Source organism: Moschus berezovskii, chromosome 2 (genome assembly GCF_049115385.1).
Source record: "Moschus berezovskii isolate FMDL1 chromosome 2, NW_MosBer_1.0, whole genome shotgun sequence".
Lineage (NCBI taxonomy): Eukaryota > Metazoa > Chordata > Mammalia > Artiodactyla > Moschidae > Moschus > Moschus berezovskii.
Window position 1 is genome coordinate 65,088,236 of NC_142461.1, and position 24,456 is coordinate 65,112,691.

The window sequence follows — 24,456 nt, forward strand, 5'->3', positions numbered from 1 at the left end:
GTCTCTTAATGAATGTAGTGACATTGCACAAACTTGTTGACCATCTCAACTGAAATCAGCTCTATGGCCCAGAAACATTTCCTTTTACCCAGTTTTATGGTCATCAGAGCTATGATAGTTTCACTTATGTGTCTCTTTCCTCACTAAAGCATAAGCTCCAGGAGAATCAAGCTCTGGACTATCTTGTTCAACCCAGTATCTCAGCACCTGGGACAGAGCCTGACACCAAGTAGATGCTCAGATATTTCTAGAAGGAAGACCTTAGTATCTCAGCACCTGAGACAGAGCCTGACACCAAGCAGGTGCTCAGATATGTCTAGAAGAAAGATTTCAGAAAAACGATGTTAGGCTATGAATACAGTATCTAATCATTTAGCAAGGTACTATGTTTCAATTTTATAAATAACATTACTTATTTTTCTATGCGAATCTCATCTATATAAATTATTGTGTTGGGAAGATCCATTTCTGATTGCTGTTCCATTAAACATAATTTCACAAATATACTATTGGCATACACCAAGAATAATTTCCATAGGATGCAAAATTCATACCACACTTAATTAATTTGCACATGTTCCAAATCTGTCTACTCTCGACTGGAACTGATATCAAAAGGTGATAAACTATGATGAAAAGAAAAAGATGGTTTCAAAAAATTCAACAATGTGATTACCTTCAACTTTTTTAAATTTTAGTAAGAGTCACCTCTCCTAAAGGAAAGATTTAGTTAAAATTACTGTTTATATCAAAAAATTTATTTCCCACAGCACAATTCAAAATAATAATTTGAAATAAAGTTTGCAGAACATCTAATAAGAACAATAATGAATACTTTATGGTCAATTTCTTTAATACTTATATTTCACATGTATGACAAAAGGATAAAATAAAAAGGCTGCAATTCTGAAAAAGGCTGAATTTCTGCCTTTTTTTTTATTGAAAAAAGCCCATGATTCTTTGAGAGGTGATAACAAGGTTGTTTTCCAGTCAGATCATAATTTCTACAAATTTCTGTAATAACCATAAATTCCAAAGTTTCCCATCCTCCCCACCCCAATTCACTTTTGGCACCTTTGTGAAATGTCACTTCTGAAAAATGGGGAAAAATATGCTGAGTACTAGTTTTATCATAGTCATCTTTTCCTGATGAAAAACTTTCTGACTGCTGAATTTAGAACACTGACAAAAGACGAATGATATGTCATCCATAAAAATCTGTTTTTTAACTAGATGGTTGTCTCAGAAACAAATCCATATTATATACAGCAACCAGCTCTCAGATGTGAAGCGGCACTGGCTTTTCTTATCCTGCTCCACTTCTTCCGATTTTAAATTCAGCATTTACTGAGCAATTGTATGAGAGGTAGCCAGGTGTGTGGCACAGCTCTGGCTTCAGGAGCTCAGAACACAGTTTTAACTCATCATGTACTTCAGAAGAACTGAGGATACACTGAAAGAAAACAAGAGAAAAGGTCCTCTCAGCCTCTGCAGCAAGGAGACGGTCAGGATGGAGTGTGCTGGTTACGGGTAGTGGAGCAGGGGCAGAACCTCGTGACTGGCAATGAGGAGTCCATTTGGCCAAAGGATTTTTTAAAAATTCTTATTAGAAAAGTTATCATTCATAAAGTATATTGATCTTGTATCTTCATTGATTATAAAGTATACTGCTCTTGAATCTTCCTTTATTAAAAAGAAGCTCCTTCACAAAAATCAGGATGCTGCAGAAGAAGAGCCAGCACAGTGACTGGCTGAAACTTAACTCTGAAGAATGCCACTTGCACACTGAGAAGGATTTCTGAGCTTGGTATTGACCTGCCTGGCTCAAAATTTTCTCTCTGAATTTTCCAGCGTCATTAGAACCTAATGGGTGTTTCTGAGAACTACTGTGGAGCTGACAAGAGTAAGGGGAGTCTCACCCCACTCCTTGCCTCTCAGGAGCTGATAAGACATTTTTATTTCAAAGGAGGAGATACTAATGTTATCAAACTGGGGGAAAAAAGAAGAAACAAGGACAGTCTTTTTAACTACACTTGGCTAACCCCTGCACTACATTCATGGTGAACTTTAGGAAGGAAAAGAGAGATCAATCTCTGTAACCTCCTGACAAAGGAGCCGTCCCACGGCAGGGTCAAGGACTTATTTCTTCTGCCAGCCAACGATTCACAGATATTTTTCCCCATTTACAGAAGTGTGTGTGAAGGAGGCTGGGGAGCACAGGAACAGGCTGGGGTCAACGGAAGTCTTGTCTCAAGGAAACCGCCCTCGGTCCTCAGTGGCGACACACTTGGTCCAGCACCTGGGCCTTCACAGTAAGCAACATCTTTCTTTAAAACTTTTTTTGTTCTTGCTGCTTTTCTTGCCATTCTTATCTTTGTTTTCTGACATCTTCTTTGTCCTGATCTCTCTCATGAGGTCAAAGAACACCTGGGGTGGGAAGGAAAAAGCCATTTCATGATGTAATGAAGCAGTTTGACCAAGCAGGATATGTGGTTACATTTTAAAGCATCAAGCTAAATGTATTCTTAGAAACCACCGGCCGTCAAAAACAAAAGGTGTAAAGCAAAGGAGAACAATTTACATTAAAAGCATTTTCTGATTCTACAAAGGAGATATCTCTGCTCACATCACAAGGACAGAAGCATCATGCTCTTCTTGCATCCAGTGGCTTATCGCAGAATGATAAAGCTGTTCTCCAGATAAGTATGATGAGGGATAAAACATCACCGGACAGAGCCACAGCAGTCTGTGAAACTTACAGACACACTGAGAGTGACAACAGTCCTCAAACTTCCCGGAACCTCCCAAGCACCAGGAGACGGAAGGAAGGTATGAGTACCCACTCCTGAAACAATGAACCCTAAAGGCAGGAACCTCATCACGAGCCCCAAGCAGCAGACTTGCATTCGCAGGGGTCGGGAAGAAGCAGAAAGAGCAGCCTGTCCCCTCCTCCCCTCGCCTGTGCCCCCACTGCCCGATGTCAGCTAAAGGGGCTTCATCAGGAGCTGATGAGACCTGCTGTGAATGCTAGTGTGTTACTTAGATACGGACTGTCACTCATCACGAGGTTTTTGCCCTCTGCTCCCAGCAGCCGTGCTCGGGCACTGATTATACGCCTCCTACAGAGAACAGTTCATGATTTCCTCACGGAGACAGCAGGTGTGAGGCTGAGAGTAGGTCTCGCCGTTGGACACTTGCACAGAACAGGCTCCTGTTACTCTCCTAGGAAAAGTGAGATCAAGCTATCTGAGTGAGGGCACTCACCATCAGCTCAGGGTGCAGTGAAGGATCCCCCAAACTGGATCAGGCTAACCTAAGTACCCCTTCCTTCCCTTCAGTCTCTCAGGAGAGCACACCCCCAGCTCCGCCCAATAGTGGCTGAAGTGTCAGTTGCTCAGTCGTGTCTGACCCTTTGCAACCCCATGGACTGTAGCCTGCCAGGCTCCTCTGTACGTGGGATTCTCCAGGTAAGAAGACTAAAGTGGGTAGCCATGTCCTTCCCCAGGGGAATCTTCCCAACCCAGGGGTCAAACCCAGGTCTCCCGCACTGCAGGTGGATTCTTTACCAGGGAAGCCCAATAGTGACTGAGAACAGCTTCAAATATCACTGGATTTTCTAACAGCAAAAGGCAGAAGGGGGAAGAGAGCATGCCCAACATCAAATGTTGATCAAGCTGTTCACTGGCCAGTCTTGTCAACAATCCCCTTTCCTGTGAACTGTTGACAAGTGAGTACAATGCTGCCTGCTGGTCATCAGTTTCTGCCGGTTCCTATTTGGCAGGTCCAGAGGTCGGGGCAGGAAGGGGAGATGACAAACCACTCTGTGACAGCCCCTGCTCCCCACGTCCACACTTCCATGCCCGGCCAGTCATCCTGATTTTTTTAAAATGAAGTATATGACTGGATTTCCTGTGTGTTGTAATTCTATGGCTAGAAAACTATTTGATAAAAATGGCAAGATTTGGAAACACACAAGAATCAACATAGGAGCTAAGAGAGAAAAAGGAGCTGCCGAAGGAACCTGCTTCACACTCTAGACACAACTAAACAGATTTATGTTGTTGGAGAGGCTTCCAGAGTGAACCCCTCCTGACACCAACATCCTATATCTTCCAGCATCGTTGGCTACAGCAGCGCTTGGTATCAGATTTCTTGTTCTTCAGGAAAGAAGCAAAGAAGTGAGAAGGAAGTGGGGGGATTCAGATGCTGTGCAGATGGAGCATGCATGTCCACTACTTGGCTGCAAAGTGATATGTGCAGGTTTTATGGGAGCCAGGTCATGACATCAGAGCTAAGGAACAGGGTGATGGCAGAGAGAAATTCTCAGCTTTAGATGCTCTGGGGTAACTACTGTGAACCTTTTTTTCCAAAAAACACATTATTGACAAACAGATCTTTGTAGAAACTAACACCTGTTGCTGTAATATGTCTCTAGTCAATAATGTGTTAAAGGGCTTCCCTTGTGGCTCAGTGGTAAACAGTGCAGGAGACATGGGTTCGATCCCTGGTCCGGGAAGATCCCATATGCCAAAGGGCAACTGAGCCTGTGCCCTGCAGCCTGGGAACCGCAACCATTGAGCCCACACACCCTAGAGCCCATGTACTGCAATGAGGAGTAGCCCCCACTCCTTGCATCCAGAGAAAAGCCCACACAGCAGTGAAGACCCAGCATGGCCCCCCAAAATACAATATTTAAAAGGCCTTGCATCACTGGAAGGTGGGTTTTCGACTGTTGGTATTTATCACTGTTAAGGTCATCCTTTCCTTAGCGACAGGCATTTGAATGAGAAAGTCCTCAGGGGCTGAGGAAGAGAGAAGAGCTCCCTAGAGAGCCAATTCCTGGGAGAAACTACGACGTGAGGACTAAGTTATAAAGACAGGACTCCTGGGCTCTGCAGGGGGACAGGAAGGTGAAAAGTGAAAGTCACTCAGTCGTGTCCGACTCTTTGCAACCCCATGGATTGTAAAGTCCATGGAATTCTCCAGGCCAGAATACTGGAGTGGGTAGCCTTTCCCTTCTCCAAGGGATCTTCTCAACCCAGGGATCGAACCCAGGTCTCCCGCATTGCAGGCGGATTCTTTATCTATCAGCTGAGCCACAAGGGAAGCCCAGGAATACTGGAGTGGGTAGCCTATCCCTTCTCCAGCAGATCTTCCTGGTCCAGGAATTGAACCGGGGTCTCCTATATTGCAGGCGGATTCTTTACCAACTATCAGGGAAGCCTACCCAATCCGTCAATGAGAGCAAAACTAAGAGGCCACCTGACACAGCTAGCCCTGCCCCCAGAGGATATAGGCCACAGAGTATGCAAGGAGAGGGCCTCCACAGTCATGACCTCACCCGCTGGGCTTCCATTTGGCCAAAGGCATGCGCCTGGCAAAGGCTCGGGATGTGGGTCGGACCACCCCTGTGCTTCTCGTCATGATGCTAGGATCCGTTCCCCACCCCGCCACCCCGGCCTCCCCAGAACAGCTCCCCCAGGAGCAGCAGATGGCAGGCAGGGGCCAACCCACCTTGTCCACGTTGGCCCGTGTCTTGGCCGAGGTCTCCACGTACTGCACGCCCCACTCCTCGGCCTTGGCCCTGGCCTCCTCCACTAGCACCTGCCTCCGCTCCTCCAGGTCAGACTTGTTCCCCACGACGAGCAGTGGGATTTTATCTTCTTCAGCTTTAACACGGAGGATCTGTTCCCTGTGGTGGTTGATCAAGACGAAAGCAGCTAAGACGGCTGGATGAGGAGCCCAGTTCTGCCAACCCGTGCAAGACAGTGGGCATGGCTGAGGGAGCTGCCACTTACAGCCCATCCTGAGGAAGCACCCCCTCCACCCTGGGGTTAACTGGAGGTCCTCAAGTCTGGTTTCAGTTTGCTGCACTAGAGTTACTTGGGGTGCTCATTACAAATGCAGGTTCCTGGGCCCATAAGTAAATGTCTGGGTAGGAGCTCAGGATTTTACACTTCAACAGCATCCCCAATTTATGCTTCTGCAAAAACAAAACCAAAAAAGGGAAAACTTGGGACCCTCTGGGATAAAAATCAGATAAATATCTTCATATACAAAATGCTTAATAATTACGTTGGGAGAAAAAAAGTAATTTCTTTGTAAGAATATAGAAAGTTCAAGTGGTAACTTGTAAAGAGTCATGTCTGACTCTCTGTGATCCCATGGACTGTTGCTCTCCAGACTCCTCTGTCCGTGGGATTCTCCAATCAAGAATACTGGAGTTGGTAGCCATTTCCTTCTCCAGGGGATCTTCCCAACCCAGTTGGAATTCCCTTAATTCCAACCCAGGGATCGAACCCAGGTCTCCTGCATTGCAGGTGGATTCTTTACTGTCTGAGCCACAGGAATATAGAAGGGAACAGTCTTAGCAGACCATGAAATCAGTGTAACAAGTTACAACTGGTAATTCTTTTTACCTCAGTGAAATAGAATATTACAGAAAAGCAAAGAAACACCAGTAGTAACAGTGTATGGTTTGTAAAACTCTTGCTTCGACTCTAATCTGCATGTGTGGCCCCTGCCCTTCCCCTAGTTCTGTGAGGCAGGAACCCTACTTCAGTGTGCGCAATTTTTCTACTACAAAGTGGTGGGAGAAAATGACATACTCCAAGGCCTATAGAAAAGTACTTCAAAAACATCTTCTCTAAAAGAACTGTTCCCTGTAGCACATCAGACTTGACCTCTACTAAAAATAATCAGCTTTCTAAAATTATTTTAAAAAAAAACACATATTTAAAAAAAGTAAATATTCCACTTATTTTGATCCAGGGGGAACATGTCTACTTCTATAAAAGACCCCTTCAAAAACATTTTGTGGAGGTCTATATTGATTTTTATATAATATAGGGTGATATCTCATAATAATAAAAATACTTAAATTTTTTTCCATACAGTCTATTTAAGTACCAGATATCAAATTTTTTTGTTGAAGCACAGTTGATTTACAATGTTGTGTTACTTTTAGTTGTATGACCAAGTGATTCAGCTGTATATATATTCCTTTTCATATTCTTCTCCCTTACAGGTTATTACAAAATATTAAATACAGTTCCCTGTGCTATACAGTAGGTCCTTGTTGTTTAATTTACATACAGCAGTGTGGATTCCAAGCTCCTAATATAAATATCCTCCCTTTACGAAAAATGAAAAAGAAAAAAAGATAAGTAGATGCTTGAAACTTGCATCCTGTGCACCGTGGGAACCCAGGCAGCTCTAGGGCTTTTCTTTAACTGCCCAGAGTTCAAGCCGCAAGCACCAACTTATCCTTTCCCTTCTTTCCAAACAAAGCCTTTCTCCCAGGAGGAGGTGTCCGTGGTGACCCGGGGACAGGAGATGGTGGCCCTGTTACTCCTGGAGGTGACTTCTACTGTCAGCATATCCTTTCTTGGGGAGTCTTGGGGCCGACGGGAAAGCAAAGACTCAGGATGGGGCGAGAGACAAGGTGGTGTGTGCGCTGTCCCATTCTGCCTCAAGAAGGCATCACAACAGGACTGTGCGGATGCAGGCCTAGTTGTGACCATGGGGGCTACTTAGGGAAACCTCTGGCTATGTCAGAAAGAGCTCCAAATTAACAGGATTTCTCCCAGGGAATCCTAGCCATTTAGCTGCTCACAACACACACCCTAGTTGCCGAGAACTGTTGATATTCACCCTCGGGAGATTTGAGACCGTGAAGATGACAAGTGAGGCTCTGCCTGCCTCCCTTCCCCTTGCTCTGCCAGGGTCCCCAAGGCCCCCCTCCCAACTCAGTGATGCTCCTTCCACACCGTGAGGGGATTTTTGGCTTCCTCAGTTTCATCTTTGACTGATGGCCTTCATTTCTGACCAGAACTTGCTAAAGAGTGGGGAAAAAAAAAAATCACTATTTTCTTTTTCCCCTCTAGATTTGGTTCTTAGAATAAAAAGTCATCTGAGAATCCCCTGGCCATCCAGTGGTTAGGACTCGGTACTCTCATTGCCAAGGGACTGTGGGTTCAGTCCCTGGCCAGGGAACTAAGATATCCTGCAAGCCATGCCTGGCAACCAAAAAAAACGAAAGTCACCTGGATAGGTCTGCTTCCAAGGAGGGGGGATGAAAAACCACAGGTGTGTAAGAGATGGCAAGGGGATGGGGCAGAGATCTAACCTGCTAGAATCCCTGGAGCACTGAGCCCACACACTCACTATTTCCTTATAATGATGAATTTCACGATTTCAAATAAGTGATAGCAGTGAACACTCACCACGTGCCCATATGGTGAGAAGATGCGGGCCGCCACACAATGATGGTTCTACTTGGGAAATTTAGCCTAACACAGCGTTTCATTTCATCAGTAAGAGATTTTCAGGACAAGAAACAGAACGCTAAGTACACTTGCCCTGGGTCACAAGATTGACAGGGCAGGGACTCAGACCTGGCTCTGTGTGACCTAAAGCCGGTGCTTCCCACTACATGGGTTACAGGTCCCCATGGGAGCAGCACGCAGTCACTCTGACCCTGGAGTCCATCTCCTGATATCAGAGGTCTCAGAAACCTCAAAGTAGAGCAGAACTGTTCACTTTTTAGCAAAATTATGAAAAGAGGTAAAGATCATAACTCTTACCAGCCCCTGCCTCTCAGGATTTACATGAAAACAAAAATAACAGGTTCCTGACTGTGTGACTTTGTCCTCTTTAGGGACAATAGATCCTTCATTAAGATCATTTATATTTGGAAATTATAAACCAAGGAAGCCCAAAGAGAGTATAACAAACGGTGAGCTATAATGTGCCAAGATCCATAAATCCCCAGAAAGTCCTTTAGACAGATTTCTTCCTGGTAAGAAGGCTCAACCTTGGAGGTGTGTGCTTAACCCCAAACTCCTTCCAAGGCTGAGACAGCACCGAAGGCACAGGGCCTGCTGGAGGCTATTTCTCATCAGACGCACCTGAATTCGGCAGTTGCTGTGAATGACTCGTGCTCGGTGATGGAGAACACGAGTAGGAAGCCCTCCCCACTCCGGAAGTAGTTGTCACGGATGGCCGCATAGTCCTCCTGTCCCGCCGTGTCCAGGATGTCTATCTGCACTTCTTCCCCATCGAGGACCACTTTCTTCCTGTAGCTGTCAGCCTTGGTAGGTTCGTAGTCCTCCACGAACTGAGCAAACAGACAACACGATCAGTAATTAACAAAGTTCTGAGAGAGAAGAAAAGCTGCCAAAAAAAATAAATTTTAATATATGGGCACTTTGCTTATTATCAACTGAGCACTGAGTGTGGATATTATCACACCATGCGTAAGGCACTATCAAATAAAGATAATCCCTTATGCAGTATTTCTGTTCTTTGCTCCTTTCAATTCTACCATTTAAAAATTCTTTTTAAAAACAGTAAGAGCAGGTATTCCCATTTTACAGTTGAGGACACCAAGCAGAGAGCAGAATGCTTGGCAATATTCTTGTCAGTATACAATTATAATTAAACACTGGTGAGGGTAAGAAATGGGAGCTCTTATTCATAATCAACAGAATCATAAAACTCATCTGAAAAGTAATTGGTCAAGAGGCTTAAATAACTGTACAACAAGATAAACTCCAAATGGGTCAAGATTAAATGTTAACAACAAAACACTCAAGAACTAGAAGAAAACATGGGTGAAATCCCTTTATTACCTTGAAGTGGGGAAGGCCTTTTTAACTATGACTCAAAATCCAGAAGCCATGTAAGAAAAAATTGATAAATTAGACTACATAAAAAAATTTTAAACTTCTGTATGGCACAACACACTATAAACAAAGACAAATGACAAACAGGGGAAAAGTATTTAAAGCCATATCACAAAGAGCTATACATTAACTAGAAACAGGGAGAGACAAAAGACCAAGCTGATGGGGAAAAGTGGCAACAGACAAATAATACACAAAAATAAATATATATGATGCTAATAAACACAGGAAAAGATGTTCATACCCGCTAATAAAATAAAAATGGTAACTACACAGAGATACCATTTTTCACCTACCAGGCCGGCAAAAAATCCCAAAGTCTGACAACATACTCTGGGGAAAAGGCCCTCTTGCACATTGCTAGTGGGAGGAGACAACAATATAGTCTGTATGGAGACAAATGTGGCAACACCTAATCAAGCTAGAGAAGGTTCGTCCTCCTAGGAATCTAATTTACAGACACATATGCACAGGAACACATAAGGTTATTCACTGTGGTAATATACATAACAACAAAAGGTTAAAAACCACCCCACTGCCCAGGCCCGGGATCTGCATAATGGATTAGGATGCAGCTACTAAAAACAGACAGAGAAGAAACACCCTGGGAGGACAAAGCGAAATAAAAGCTGTTAAACAGGAAAACTGAAACAAATGAATGTCAATGAATGTTAAATTGGTAATGTAGCCCAGCAGAGAAAGAAATTAATTCAAGAGACTTTAAAACAGAATATCTGGATAGAATACATCCCACTAAAAGAGATTAAAGACAAAATAAATTCGAAGAAATGTTAAACTTCCCTCAGTGGTTATATCATTTAGTAATAATGATACAGAGCTATTTTCTTTATATTGCATCATTCATAAAATAAGTATTTTAATGTTATAAGTCAGGATGTTCAGGGGATAATTTTAATGACAGCAATGTACTATTAAAATTTACTTCATGCTGGTATAACTAGATATCCACACGTGAAAAAATGAACTTGGACCCTTATTTCACATCACATACGAAAATTAACTCAAAATGGAGCAAAGACTTAAATACAAGAGCTGAAACTATAAACTCTTAGAAGAAAACATAAGGTAGAAATCTTCATAACCTTGAATTTAGCAATGCCTTCTTAGATATGACGGGGCTTCCCTGCTGGCTCAGATGGTAAAGCGTCTGTCTGCAATGCAGGAGACCTGGGTTCGATCCCTGGGTCAGAAAGATCCCCTAGAGAAGGAAATGGCAGCCCACTCCAGTACTCTTGCCTGGAGAATCCCACAGACGGAGGAGCCTGGTAGGCTACAGTCCATGGGGTGGCAGAGTGTCGGACACGACTGAGCAACATCACTTAGATATGACACCAAAAGTACAAGCAGCAAAAGGGAAAATAGATAAACTGGACTTTATCAAAATTTAAAAATTTTGCGCTTTGAAAGACACCACCAAAGTCAAAATACAACCCACAGAATGGCAGAAAATATCTGTAAAGACTGTATCTAATATGGAGCTAATATCCAGAATATATAAATAACTCTTAAAACTCAATAAGAAAACAATTTTAAAGTTAAATACCGATTTTAAAATGTGCAAAGGAAGAAAAAACCAACTGAAATGAAAAAAACTATAGACAAAGGATCTGAACAGACGTTATCCAAAGATATACAAATGGCCAAAAAGCACATGGAAAGATGCTCAGCCTGACTAATCATTAGGAAAATGCAAATCAAAACCATGAGCTACTACTTCATACCCATTAAGATGTTGTAATAAAAAAGATGGACAATAACAAGCAGTGGTGAGAACATGGAGAAATTATAACCCTCATAAATTGTAAAATGGTGTGGCTGCTGTAGAGAACAGTTTTGCAGTTCCTAAAAAATTAAACAGAGTTACCATATAATCCAGCAAATTTCACACCGAAGTATACACCCGAGAGAATGTGAGGTGTCTACACAAAAACCTGTAGGTTAATGTTCACAGCAGCATTACCCACAATAGCCAAAGGTAGAAATAACCAAATATCAACTGACAAATGAATATACAAAATATGGCATATCCAGTCAATGGGATATTATTCAGTTGTAAAAAGTAAGGAAATAGATTCATGCTACAACCTGGATGAACCCTGACAAATTTTGGTAGGTAAAAGAAGCCAGACACAAAAGATCATATATGAGTCTATTTACATGAAAAGTGTATAACAGACAAGTCTGTGGAAACAGAAAGCAGATTCATGGTGGCCAGGGCTGCGGGAGGGGGTGGAGAGTGACTGCCAGTGGGTATGAGGTTTCTTTTGGGGGGAATGGGAACTTTCTGGAATTACATAAGTGGTAATGGTTGCACAGTTTTGTAAATATACTAAAAGAAAACCACTGAACTGTACACTTCAAAGGGTCAATTTTATGGTATGTGAATTATACTGAATTTTTTTTAAAGCAATGAAGCACTGATACAACTGTAACACTGGATGAACTTTCGAAACGTGATGCTCAGTGACAGAAACCAGACGTAAAGGTCACGTACTAATTCCACGTATACAGAATGTCCTGAACAGCACCTCCACAGAAACAGAAAGTAGCTGCCGGGCTTGGGGTGGGGGGTGATAATGAGGAATGGCTGCTACTGTGCAGGGGGCGCTTTTTGAGGTGAAAAATATGTTCCACAATTACATCATGGTGATGGCTGCACACCCGTGTGAATACCCTAAAAATCACTCAATGGTTCAGTTTAAAAGGGTAAGTTTCATGGTACATGAATTCTTCATAAAGCTATACATTTTTAAAAATTTAAAAATCGAATTGAGGGACTTCCCTGGTGGTCCAGCGGTTAAAAACCCTCCTGCCGACGCAGAGGACATGGTTTCGATCCCCAGTCCAGGAAGACCCTACATGCCGCAGAGCAACTAGGCTTGTGTGCCACAACTACTGAGCCCAAGCTCTAGAGCCCACATGCCACAACTTAGACCTGAAGCAGCTGAATTAACTAAAAAATGAAATTGAAAATATCAACGTGAACTTATGGACTGCTTTGCAAAACACTGAAAAAGAGCCTTGTGTTATCAATCAACAGCTATTAATTCAAATGATTTTTATTCTAAAAGTAAAGATACTAAAAGTTTCTATATTAATTTCTCTTACACTCATATAACAATCTTAAAATAGAGAAAATATGAAAATTTGCCCACGCTTCATAGCAGTATCCTCCTGTTAATGTCTTTCCAAAGAGACAAATATATGACTCCCCCCAAAAAACCACCCTAACACCCAGTGTGAACTCAACAGCACTGTAAAGCACCTCAGTTGCTTATTTCTGAACTTCCAAGGATAAATGCAGCAGGAGTGCCACTGAGTCCTCTGACACTGGAGTCCACATGTCCCCATGTGGCTGCATGGAGGTGCCTCAGTGCCAGGGAACAGCGCTCATTATGAGAATATGAGCTCAGAGCCTTGATGTTGACATTTCTGTTAACAGAAGCCACCCGGCTAGTTTTGCTGGGCTGCTGGGGTTCTGTCTCAGATGCCGAGACACCAAGCCTACAGCCAGCCTCACACAGACCCTTCGTCCTGAGCCACTGCCAGAAGTTTCAAAGCAGTTGCCACCAAAATCTCCCCATTGCCAACCTCACTTTATCAGCAAAGCAAATAGCTATAAGTCTTCACGTACATTAGGGCGAGGATTAAACAGGTGGCTCAGGTGTAAAGAACTCGGCGTCCAGGGCCCCTCAGTCACCCATGTGATAAAGGAACCTCCCCACACTGAGCTGTCTCTGGCCAGGCCTCCTGACAGCAGCATGACTGACCATTTAGGCTGGGTGATTCCCCGTGTGGGGTCTCCTGCGCGTGCGTGGCAGCAGTCCCGCCCTCTACCCAGTGGGTGCAAACAGCTCCAGACACCGCCCATTATTCGGGGTAGGAGGGGGCACAGAATCCCCTCCTTCATCTCTATTAATAGCTGCTCCTCTCACCCTTTCTCCTTAAGGAATCTTAATTCCTCTCTTCACCATCTCTTCTTCCCTAGCATCTGTTACACGAGAAAAATAAGGAGTCTTTAGGAAGCAAATTACATTTTTAAGCAAAAACAAAGACTTCCATAGCAGATCCAGAGATTTGCCTCTCTCATGCAAAAATGTGGGTAAATTAAAGAGATTCTGCTGGATTTCCCCACTTTGGCCTCTGGTATATAATAAATAAAAGCAAGTGTCAGAAACAAAAGTATACAAATGCTGAAGAGGGTGTGGAGAAGAGAGAACCCTCCTACACTGTTGGTGGGGAATGTAAATTGGAGCAACCACTATGGGGAACACTATGGAGGTTTTTCTGGAAACTAAAAACAGAACTACCATATGATCAGGCAGTCCCCCTCCTGGGCATGTATCCAGACAAGGTGACACTTCAAAAAGATATATGCACCTCTTTGTTCACAGCAGCACTGTTTGCAATAGCCAAGACATGGAAGCAACCTAAATGTCCATCAACTGATGAATGGATAAAGAAGATGTGATACATATACAGAGTGGAATACTACTCAGCCATAGAAAAGGATGAAATAATGCCATCTGCAGCAACATGGATGGACTTAGACATTATCACACTGAGTGAAGTCAGAAAGAGAAAGCTGAAAACCATATGATATTGCTCTTACATGGAATCTAAAATATGACACAAATGAACTCATTTATGAGACAGAAACAGACTCACAGAAATAGAATAGACCTGTGGTTTTCATGGGGGAGGCAGGCTTGGGGAGTGATAGACTGGGAGTTTGGGATTAGCAGATGCAAACTATTATATATAGGATGGATAAAAAACAAGGTCCTCCTGTATAGCAGCACAGGGAACTATATTCAATATCCTGTGATAAACTATAATGAAAAAGAATATATGTATACCTGAATCACTCTGCTGTACAGCAGAAATCAATTATAAATTCAAACTATACTTCAATTAAAAAAAAAGAAATTGGTCATACAAAAACATACAAACAAAAAGTTTCTCATGATAAGGTACAGGGGAGTATGACTCAGGAGGTGATGGAGGTTTTGGTCCGAAGCTTATTCACTGAAGGACACTCTTTAAAGAAACACATATAAAATCACACATAGAATATTAAATACAAAAATGATTATCTCAAAGGAGAAAAGAAATCACAATTCATTATACATTTTATTAAACGTAAAAATACTCTGGTGAACCCACCCTTGGGAGTCCTTTGTGTGACATTCTCCCCTTGACTGTAGGGGACCCTGAGACGGGCTTAAAACCAATAGAATATGGCAGCTGTGATGAAATGACCTCATGACTACATTTCTATGTAGGAGGATCTGTCTAAACTACCAGAGATTTGCCTGCTGGCTGGTGAAGAGTTATCTGTGGAACGGACCACACAACAGAGAACTAGAGGCAACTTCCAGGAGCCAAGGGTGCCATCCTGTATCTGCCAGCAGCCAGAGAGCTGGCAGGAAGCTGGATACCCTCCCTGCAGCCTGAGACCCTAGGTAGTGCCCTCAGCTCAGCCAGGCTACACCCCTGACCCCTGGAAACTGGAAGTGACGGCTGTGTGTAGTTTGAAGCTGCCGAACGTACGGTAATTTATTACACAGCAACACTACAAATACCGTTGACTCCCCAAATCCAGCACAGTAACAATCTTGTTAATTAACTGCCTGGCACACCTCTAGAATACTGTCCTATGTTGTATACACTTGCTGTATATGCTTGAACTATCTTGTCATATGCCAGTGATCCTGAAATACTTCCTATAGAGCATTAAAAACTCATGTAGTCTTTCTTCTAGCATAGTTGATCTAAGTTTCTCTTTGATGATGGTTTGCAACTTCACAACTACATGACACTGCTAGTAATGAAGGTTTGAGGACTCTTGGCAAATTTCGGCAACCTCTATTCATCTTCCCTGTAAAAGGCTGTAAGATCTGGAAGAATCTTCCAGACCAGTTTCTGACTCCATGTTTCGAGCCCACCCCTCCTCTGCTTCCCACACACTTTCCATGCCTGGTGCCTTGCACACACCCGTGCCAGGACACACCCCTCGCCCTGCACCTCCCATCATGTTGCCAGGTTGAGTCAGGTGGGTGGTAGGAATAATCCTGGTGGGCAGCAGACACTGGGACAGCTGGTGATAACCCAACCACATGCCCAGTGATTCCAAACCACACAGATGTGCATCACTGGTCCCCTGCTAGGTGTATCCTTAATCCCACTTCCCTCGGCCATATCCCGAAATGTCATGGCCATCCAATCCCACACTATATAGAAGGCAGCTGGACAGGGGGTCAAAGTCTAGTGAAAAGAGAGGATGATCTTAACCGACTGTGGTGACAGTATCCTCTCTCACAGACTCTGGAAAGCACGTGTCATGCGAACACACTGCCGGCAAGAGGCCCCGAGGTTCAAACTCTGGTCTGAGGGCTCTGCCGCGGGACCAGCAAGTGGCCGCCAAGCAGGGACACTTGCTGCCACAGGAATCAAGCCTATGTTGTCACACTGGACTTGCGCCAGCACCGCTACACTCAGAAAGTGATGGAAACTTGGAACTTTACCCTGACCAATGGGACAACTAGAGCGCACATGATGTCTGTCACTTGAGAAAAGATGAATTTCTTACAACTCCTCTCTCGCTGTCAGTATGTCCTCCAGATCGACGGTCACAAAGCTAAGCACCTGGCTCACTCTTCAGATACACCTGTGCAAAGGTGCCCCCTATGCTCCTGTCATAATTCAATCATGGGAATAATGGAAGCAGGGACCCCAAACACCCTGTGCCAGAGCTGAGATGATCACCTAACACCAGCAGTGCAGAGCTTACCCTGGTTAGAACCTGCTGGAAAGCTGTTCAGAAGCCACTGTAACATAATTTACCCCATGACTCTAATGCGCACAGGGGAACAGGCACACGAGGGACGAGGCAACAGCAGACCCGACGGGGAGGCAGCGTGTGCTGGCATGTCTTACCTCATCGTACATGAACTGCAGAGTCAGGGCCGACTTGCCAACCCCTCCACTGCCAACCATGATCACCTTGTGAAGGGCCAGGGAGCTCTGGCTCTTACTCTTGTTTGCAGCCATCCTGCTGGTTTTCGGCGAGATGCGGCTGGAGAACCCAGTGGAAGAGCTGCCAAGGAAAGAAACAGAGACTCAGAGGCGGTTTGGCTTCCACCCGAAGGAAATCTAATGAAAACGCTATGCTCCGTAAAAGCCTAACCCAGATGTTCCAACAGAGAAGTCATTCATCCAGGTTGCAGGCAGAGATAAAGCCCCAAGCACTCCGGAGTCATGGACCACGAGCAGAGTGAAGGCGAGACGCACAGAAGAAACAAGTGGGCACATCTGACGCCCCATCACCAGAGAGGCAGGGGGGAGAGCCACCATCAAACCCGTGGAGGGACCAGACAGTGACCCCGCATCATCTGTGCCCTGGGAACTGCTCAGGGGCCTCAGTGTTGTTCTCTGTGTCCTCATGCCCCCGGCCCCACCTCCAACACACACATGCACACAGCCCGCCCCGGGGACCAGGAGGGGCTCTGAAAAGGGTGAGCAAACCTGCTTTTAATAATCAGCATCCCTTCACGATACAGGACAGCAAAAAGGAGGAAAACTCAATTTTTTACTCCACATTGATTTACGCTGATGAACTAAAGTGAGTTAAACTTTTCTAAAACAACTGTCTATTACTCAAAATCAGTTTAGCCTCATCAGAAGTGAGATGAAGTATGTAGAAAAGAACAACCTTGGTGGTGTGGGAAGAGAAAGTATTCTGAATATGAATAAGTACATTTAACACATACCTGAAACTTGGGATCTAGTTAAACTTAAAAGCTTCTGCACAGCAAAGGAAAATCATAAACAAAACAAACAAAAAAAAACCCTACAGAATAAGTTGAAAATAGGAGAAAATATTTGCAAATGATGCAATCAACAAGGAATTAATTTCCAAAATATAGAAACAGCTCACACAACTCAAAATCAAAAAACAACCCAACTGTTCTTCCCTGGTGGTCCAGTGGTTCAGAATCTGCCTGCCAAGGCAGGGGACACAGGTTCAATCCCTGGTCTGGGAAGATCCCACATGTTGTGGGACAACTGAGCCCATGTGCCACAACTGCTGAAACCCAAGAGCCTAGAGCCCATGCTCCACAACCAGACAAGACACCACAATGAGAAGCCGGCGCACGACAACTAGAGAAGAGACCCTGCTCGCCACAACTGGCCCGAGAGAAAGCCTGCATCCAACAACAAAGACCCAGCGCAGCCAAAAATAAATAAATCTTAAAAAAAAAACCCAACCAAAAAATGGGCAGAAGACCTAAACAGACATTTCTTCAAAGAGGACATACAGTCAACAGACAAAGGAAAAAAATGCTCAATATCACTAATTATTATAGAACTGCAAATCAAAACTACAAGGAGATACCATCTCACACTAGTCAGAATGGCCATCATCAAAAAAATCTACAACCAATAAAAGCTGGAGAGGATGTGGTGAAAAGGTGCAGCCACTATGGAAAACAGAATGTAGGCTCCTTTAAAAACTAAAAATAGAGTTGCCATAAAATATACATAAACCAAGTGCCAATTTTTATTTTGAAAGATCTGTATGGAAAATCTCTTTCACATCTGCCAAGGCATCAGCAAAAAGGGTGTGGGCTTGGGCATGTCATGGGCCCAAGTCTGGTTCTTTCATCTGTGAGATGTGGACCCAGATACTTGTTACTCACTTTCTCCAAGCCAGTTTTCTTATCTGCAAACACAAGTAAACCATCACCCACCCTACAGTATTTTTCTGAGTGCTAAATGAGATAACACATGTGAAAGACCAAAGCACTGAGCCTCGCATGTAAGAGGAACTTAACAGCTGGCTTCCTTCCTATCTCATTGTAAGAGAGTTTTTTTTTCTAATTAGACATCATGGAAACCTACTGCTGACAAAGTAATTTGAAGACACCCCCAATAAAATATGTCTAAACACACATATCATTGGGTAACATAAAACATCATGTTAAATCGGTCGTCCCTATCCTCAGTGGCAAAAGGGAATCCCTGGGGAGCCTTACAAACATCCCCAGAGATTCTGATTTTGGTCTGGGCTACCTGGGAACATCTAAACTCTTCCCAGGCAATGACAGTAGATGCCAAGGTTGAGGACTTCCATTAAATGCACAGGTAAGCTCAGTAGAAAGTAAGAAATCCCAAAGTAGAGGAGAAAAAAATCAGAGCAGTAAAAGCTGATATTTCCACAGTTCTGGATGGCTGCTGCTCTTGTGTGTATACTCAAAGCTATGGTTTTTCCAGTAGTCATGCATGGATGTGAGAGTCTGGACCAAAAAGGAAGCTGAGCCCTGAAGAATTGATGCTTTTGAACTGTGGTGCTGGAGAAGATTCTTGAGAGCCCCCTGGACAGCAAGGGGATCAAATCAGTCAATGCTAATGGAAATTAACCCTGAATATTCATTGGAAGGACTGATGCTGAAGTTTCAATACTTTGGCCACCTGATGGGAAGAGCTGATTCACTGGAAAAGACCCTGATGCTGGGAAAGATTGAAGGCAGGAGAAGGGGGCAAGAGAGGACGAGATGGTTGGATATCAACCATCAACTCAATGGACCATGAATGTGCGCAAACTCTGGGAGGTGGTGAAGGACGGGGGAGCCTGGCATGCTGCAGTCCACAGGGTCACAAAGAGTCAGACACAACTTAGTGACTGAACTACCACCACACAGGGCTTGGAGACCAGGTGCCCATGCCAGGTGGGAGTCAGAACTGAGACTCTTCTCAGCTGGGAATGGAGAAGCCAAGACCCTTGAAGGAATGGAAGAAGTTCCCTCTTCCCTTCTAGGTTCTTCTCACTGGTCTGAGAATTAACTCGATGTGAGACAGATTAACAGAGACAATCCAACAAAGTCTAGTAACACAGAGACCTAGGACAGACCCACACAGGCTGAATCACTTGTTCAAACGGCCAAGGAGGATGCTGAGGGTGGGGAGAGTCAGCTCAGGCGGTTACCAGGGAAGCCCAGGAAACAAGGGAAGGTTGTCATGCAGGTTGAAATCCTGCCTGCTTCACTGATAAGAGATTCTAGAGATTCCATCCTCCTCCTCTTCCTGGTACAGCGACGGAGACGCCCTTACAAATGGAGGTGCACCTGGTAAGTGTCAATGTTTCCTACAGAAGTTTAGCTCCTATATGGTTTTTGGAATTTTTTTCCATGTCTGTTGTTTCCTGGAAAATAACCATTAGTATGCCAGAGAGACATATCTGGGGGCAGTAAATTCTGCTCCCCTACAGCACCAAGAGGGGAGGATGACAAGTGTGTCTGCCTGAGCCCTGGCCGAGGAAAGTGTGCCCTGACACTCTATAACCACAGCACTCCTCCAATGCCAGAAAGTAAAAGAAAAAGTAACCCCAGGCTGGTCAGGGGGCTAAACACAACCCCTGAGGAGCAGGGACAGCATGCAGTGAAGACAGCTCAGGATTCCTACAACCAAAGGCCAGATAGGAGCCCACAGCTCCATCCTATGAGACGGTTAAGAAACTAGCCACCCAGGAAAGCTGACATTTGTGACAAGCAGGACTTTGCAGACAGCCATTATAAAGAGTGGTATTTGATCATTTTTCACAAAGACAAAACCAAAATGTGAGGACGGCTGCATTATCAAAAGGCCAAGAGTTGAAGAGAATCATTCTGAATGTCTACAGTATTTTTTAAAAGTATTTACCACAGAAAGTAATAAAAATGTAGTGGGGGAAAAACAAACCATCTTAGTTCACTGGCTGGGGCCCTGAAAATCAGACTGACGAAAGACAGATTAAGGAGGAAAAACCAGACAGGTGCATCTTGCACACACATGGCAGAGCTCAGTGGTGGTGACTCCAAGGGGACACTTAGAACTTGGGCTCACAGAGCATCTGAACCTAAAAACAATGAGTATTGCAGGGAAGTGACAAGACAAGCATCAGGGGCCTTGCACTTCTAGGAGTGGGAAACTGGGGGAAGGCAAATACACGGGGGAGTAATGCATGGTGTCAGCTCTAAGTGCTGCCACCTCTGGGTGATTAAGAATCACCCTACCCTTTCTGGTACAGAGGGGAAGGTAGAGAATTTTTTTTTTGTTTCTGTCACTTTTCAATTGCCTTCAGCTCAAATAAGCATGTCAAAGTGGCATCTCTGTGGGAGGCATACCCTGACCCCCTTCCATGCTCAGTAGAAAGTTTAGAAAATACACAAAACTATCTTTAAAAAAGAAAAACATCCTGTCATCCAGAGATATTCAAAAAGAAAAACATCCTGTCATCCAGAGATATTCGCTATTATCAGTATTATTTCCTGCTTGTATTTTAATCAATATATTCTTATACTTTAATCCATATATTCCTATATTTAAAATCTTTGTAAGATCATATATATGTAGGTTTTCATTTTATTTTTCATGTATCATATCTACCTGTCTTCTTAAACAGAGAAGACTGAACATAATCATACCTTTTTCTGGATGATTTAAGGATCACCATCTCTATGGAAACCAGCTGTGTGACCAACCTTGGGCTGCTCCAGGTGGGATCACATGTCTGCTTGCTCCCCTCAGGCTGGATCCTCATTCCACTCCTCCTTTTCTTTTTAAAAAAATATTATTTATCTGGCTGCTCCAGGTCGTCTTGTGGCATATGGGAATCGAGTTCCCTGGACCAGGGATCGAACCTGGGCCCCCAATGTTGGGAGCATGGAGTCTTAGCCACTGGACTGCCAGGGAAGTCCCAAATCCCCCTTTTCCAATTATGTGCTTTTTAATAAGTGTTCTAAGCAATTAACTAGATAATTAAGCACATTTAAATTGTGACTAAAATAGGGTAAGTGGGATGAGGAGCAGGCCTCCCCAAAGGCTCAGGAGGTGAAACTGCTTTTGACTGAATTTCTGGGCCACGACCATCGCTCACTACAGGGCTGAGGCCAGTGCCTGAGGCTGGAAACGCCAGAACACCAGCCTGCCACATGATTTCTCTGAAGGAATCTTGCTTCCATGAATTATTATAGTTGTATGAAAATAGAGAAATCCTTTTCCAGGTTAGAGGCAGGGGTGCTTTCAAACACATGTAGACATCTAATTCTGAGCTGTTATTTTCAAAACGCAAAGTCAGTTTTTCTAGAAGAAACCATAATAAATGGACTGAGGACTGGTTTGACAAATCCACAGATATTGCCAAAGTGTCTGTGCTCAGAGCTCAAGAACTGAAATAACCGTGGTGGCTATACAGTCTGTATGACCCGTGAGCACCTGACATGACGAGGAAGCGGGCGGGAGAATCAGCTGTGTGCCCGGCCCTGGACCCGACCTGGAAATGGCAAATGCCAACCCTCCAGACTCCTGTCCCTGGAGATGAGAAACCCCTATTTGTTTAGGTCATTCTGAGTCTCTTTATTGTTACTTGCACCGAAAGCATTTCAGAAGCACTCTTTGCACTCAAGAAACTCAAAGTCTAGTGATTAGTTACGGAAGCTGAGTGAATGATTCTAGTGTGGGCTGACAGATTCTATGGCAGAAGTACTTCCAAACCAGAGCAGAAGGTCAAGGGACATGACCCTCAGTCCTGCAGGAGAACTGAGCCCTGAAGGAAGTGGCTACAAAGGAGGAGAAACACCAGGAAGAAAACATGGCAGTGAGGCTCAGGAAGGTCAACATTGATGATTTCATGTTTATAACAGATAAGCTTCACCAATAAATGTGTTCTTAAAAAATAACACAGCTGTCCTTTCCCCCAACATTTTATTATGAAAAGTTCCAAGTTTTCAGAAAAATAGAAAGAGCTGCATGGGGAACCCATATTCTTATCACCTGGATTCTATAGTTAACGTGTTGCTACTTTTGCTTTATCACAGACCTAGTCCCCGGGCATCCCTCTCCCCACCCATCAATCCACTTGGCTTTCTCACGTGCTTCCATGGAAGCTGCAGACATCAGTACCTGCCATCCCTAACCAGCAGACATCTGTTTTTACAAATTATACCTCCCCTGGAACTCTTAATTTCTTTTCATGAACTGTTTTGAGTTCGTCGCCAATACATAAAAGTCATAACACAGACTTTCCTTCAGGGCCCATGACACCAAGTCCTAGCAAGTTCACACCTTAGAGTAGGAGGGCTTTTACTGGGGACTTGAGAAACACACCAGCAGACACCCTTTACTATGTCTCTACCCACCAACAGCAAAGCTCTAAAGTAGGCTTCATTTTTTCTCCAAAAAACATGTAAACACGACTCTGTGCTAAGCTGTGCATCTCTGCCCTTAGAAAACTCCATCTAAGGGAAGGTATAGAAACAGCATGGAAACAGAACTGCCCACATGCTGTGATAAAGACGGGCCAAGGTCTGATGGAAAGTGTAATGAACTCTGGAAAAAGAAGATAGGGAAATGTTCAGCATTGAGTCCAAATTCATTCAGCAGTGGGCGTGAGAGAGGGATGCTTTCCACTCAGAACAGAGGGCATGTGCCAAGCAGTGGAGGCAGGAAGTGTCTTGGCAGGTCCTGATGTCATGTGACAGTGAAGCACAGGTATGAGGCAGGAAAGTGCCAGGTGTTGTGTCTCAAAAGATAGACTGTTCACCTACGTGCGTGTCTGCCGTCGCTTCAGTCGTGTCCAACTCTTTGTGACCCTATGGACTGTAGCCTGTCAGGCTCCTCTGTCCTTGGGATTCTCCAGGCAAGAATACTGGAGTGGAGTTGCCATGCCCTCCTCCAGGGCATCTTCCCAACCCAGGGACCGAAGCTGCAACTCTTTCGTCTCCTACATTGGCAGGCAGATTCTTTACCACTAGTGCCACCTGCGAAGCCGTTTTCATCTACAAATGAACCTGAAACAGTCTTTAGAAACACATCCTACAGAAACAGGAGCCACTGCAGGGTGGGTCCCCCAACCCAACCTCACTGTAAGGCTTTGGGTCAGTAAGAATGAACATGTACCCTCCCATACAGAAAATCAAGACACCTTCATTTAGATGGTTTGGCAGGGAAGCAGAGAGCTGGGCAATGCTTTTCCTATGTAATGTTCTATAAGATTCACTAGTATTAGATGGGCTCCCTATCACTCAGTGTTGATTCAAATACAAGAACACATATTTATCTGAGAAGTAAAATTCTGAAAGTAAATCATGATATACAAACATAAATCATGCAAATGTGTGTTATGAGGAGGAGCTGGTTTCCATTGCACCCCAGTCCCCTGGGCTAACATGGTCATGAGTCTTTCTTAGGCTGGAAGAAAACAAATTGGTAGGTAGAGTCAAATGAAAAATATAGTACCTTGTCTGAAAATCAAATGAGAATTTGAAAATTCAGGAACAAATTTACTCCTCAGTCCTCATAAAAATTCAAGTGTCCTGGGTAACACGGTGCACAAACGTGCACAGGGAGTGACCCAACACTTTACACGTGCCAAGAACTGCATTTAGCACTTTTTCTCCAGATAGTAACCTGGATATTACTAATAGGCCATCAGCATAATAGTTCAGTCTCTCAGAATATTATTCATGTTTTTAATCCTTGAGATAATCAAAATGGGAGAGAATCCTAAACCTGGGACACTTTAAGCACCAAAATAATTATGGGCAGTAAGGAAAGCAGACACTAAAAAATGAGGAATTCACGAATCCATCACTATAATAAGTATTAAACAAGGGAGACCGGAGGGCTCCTCCTTAGAAGGAATGCCAACAGCACTCAAATAAACATAGGGGTGGGGAAGTGAAAAAAAACAAAAATCAACAATTTGCAG

At 43.9% G+C, this 24,456-nt stretch overlaps 1 protein-coding gene across 6 annotated transcripts in view; it reads right to left on the bottom strand.

The window, feature by feature from the left end:
- Positions 1-764: 764 nt before the first annotated feature.
- Positions 765-24,456, bottom strand: part of RALB (RAS like proto-oncogene B) — a 73,565-nt gene continuing 49,873 nt past the window's right edge. For 5 of the 6 annotated variants that reach the window (XM_055396917.2, XM_055396918.2, XM_055396922.2 and 2 more), the window contains exons 2-5: positions 16,647-16,806; positions 8,910-9,118; positions 5,515-5,692; positions 765-2,427 (exon numbers count right to left, since the gene is read on the bottom strand). In XM_055396917.2, coding sequence (XP_055252892.1) covers positions 2,308-2,427; positions 5,515-5,692; positions 8,910-9,118; positions 16,647-16,760 — 621 coding nt within the window. In that variant the 5' untranslated portion in view covers positions 16,761-16,806 and the 3' untranslated portion in view covers positions 765-2,307. The remainder of the gene's footprint in view (positions 2,428-5,514; positions 5,693-8,909; positions 9,119-16,646; positions 16,807-24,456) is intronic. The other variant, XM_055396916.2, reaches the window with a different exon arrangement.